This window comes from Octopus bimaculoides, chromosome 7 (assembly GCF_001194135.2).
Source record: "Octopus bimaculoides isolate UCB-OBI-ISO-001 chromosome 7, ASM119413v2, whole genome shotgun sequence".
Classification (NCBI taxonomy): Eukaryota; Metazoa; Mollusca; class Cephalopoda; order Octopoda; family Octopodidae; genus Octopus; species Octopus bimaculoides.
In genome coordinates this window covers 8,445,169-8,446,180 of record NC_068987.1, presented here as the reverse complement: position 1 = coordinate 8,446,180, position 1,012 = coordinate 8,445,169, and the positions used below count along the sequence as shown (strand labels likewise).

General features: G+C 37.8%; 1 protein-coding gene across 1 annotated transcript in view; it reads left to right on the top strand.

The window, feature by feature from the left end:
• LOC106877287 (scavenger receptor cysteine-rich type 1 protein M130) overlaps positions 1-1,012 on the top strand; it is a 20,218-nt gene that overhangs the window by 15,164 nt on the left and 4,042 nt on the right. Inside the window, exon 8 of the mRNA XM_052969117.1 lies at positions 527-696. Within this exon, the coding sequence (XP_052825077.1) occupies positions 527-696 (170 nt within the window). The remainder of the gene's footprint in view (positions 1-526; positions 697-1,012) is intronic.

The following is a 1,012-nucleotide window of genomic DNA, read 5'->3' as shown; positions in this document are numbered from 1 at the left end:
AAATATCGCTAGTGTTATGAAACTTAAGCTCCTACTCGTGTATCTCTTCGAAAATCCAAGGGTTATGCAAAGTTTAATTTGTCTCTGATTTGACGTTCAAATGAGAAGTTAGGGATGTCAAAAAGATTTTTTTTTTTTTTCAAAAATACCGAATGTAATGTTATTTCTTAAAACTTCAATTGGCTACGGGGTCCAGTAGAGTAAAATAAGAATCGAAGGGGTCCACAGACAAAAAAAAAAAAAACGTTAGCACGCCGGGCGAAATACTTAGCGGTATTTCGTCTGCCACAACGTTCTGAGTTCAAATTCCGCCGAAGTCGACTTTACCTTTCATCTTTTCGGGGGTCGATAAATTAAGTACCAGTTGAATCGATATAATCGACTATGCCCCTCCCGCAAATTTCAGGCGTTGGGCCTATAACAGAAAGCATTATTATTATTATTATTATTATTATTATCGTTGTTGTTGTTGTTGTTGTTGTTATTATTATTATTAATGATATGGTTCTGTTTTTATCTTTGGCAGAAAGGGGTATGCAATAAAAGGTACTAACGTACCCAGAGGCCAAGGTCAAATATGGCTGTCGGATGTAAAATGCAACGGTTCTGAAGTATCAATCGATGAATGTACCCATCCTCATTGGGGTATAAACAACTGTGATCACATGAGTGACGCGGGAGTAAGATGTACCCAAGGTAACAACGACCTGACTGATTCTTATCATTTGATTCTTTTGTATTAGTGTTTTAAAACAAAAAAAAGGCTTTCCTGTATATTAACAAATGTAACCAGACTCGTTCCTATTTGCTCTCGTTTTAAGGAAGACGATTTTATCTGAGTATTTACCTAAGGCAAAAAAGAAAAAAACCTTTAATGGTAAAAGTAGCCCCAGATATTTCTACTGTAGCCCCGGGCCGACCCAAGCCTTGTGAGTGGATTGGTAGGCGGAAATTGATTGAAGCCTATATGTGTGTGCGTGTGTGTGTGTGTGTGTGTGTGTGCGTGTGTGTG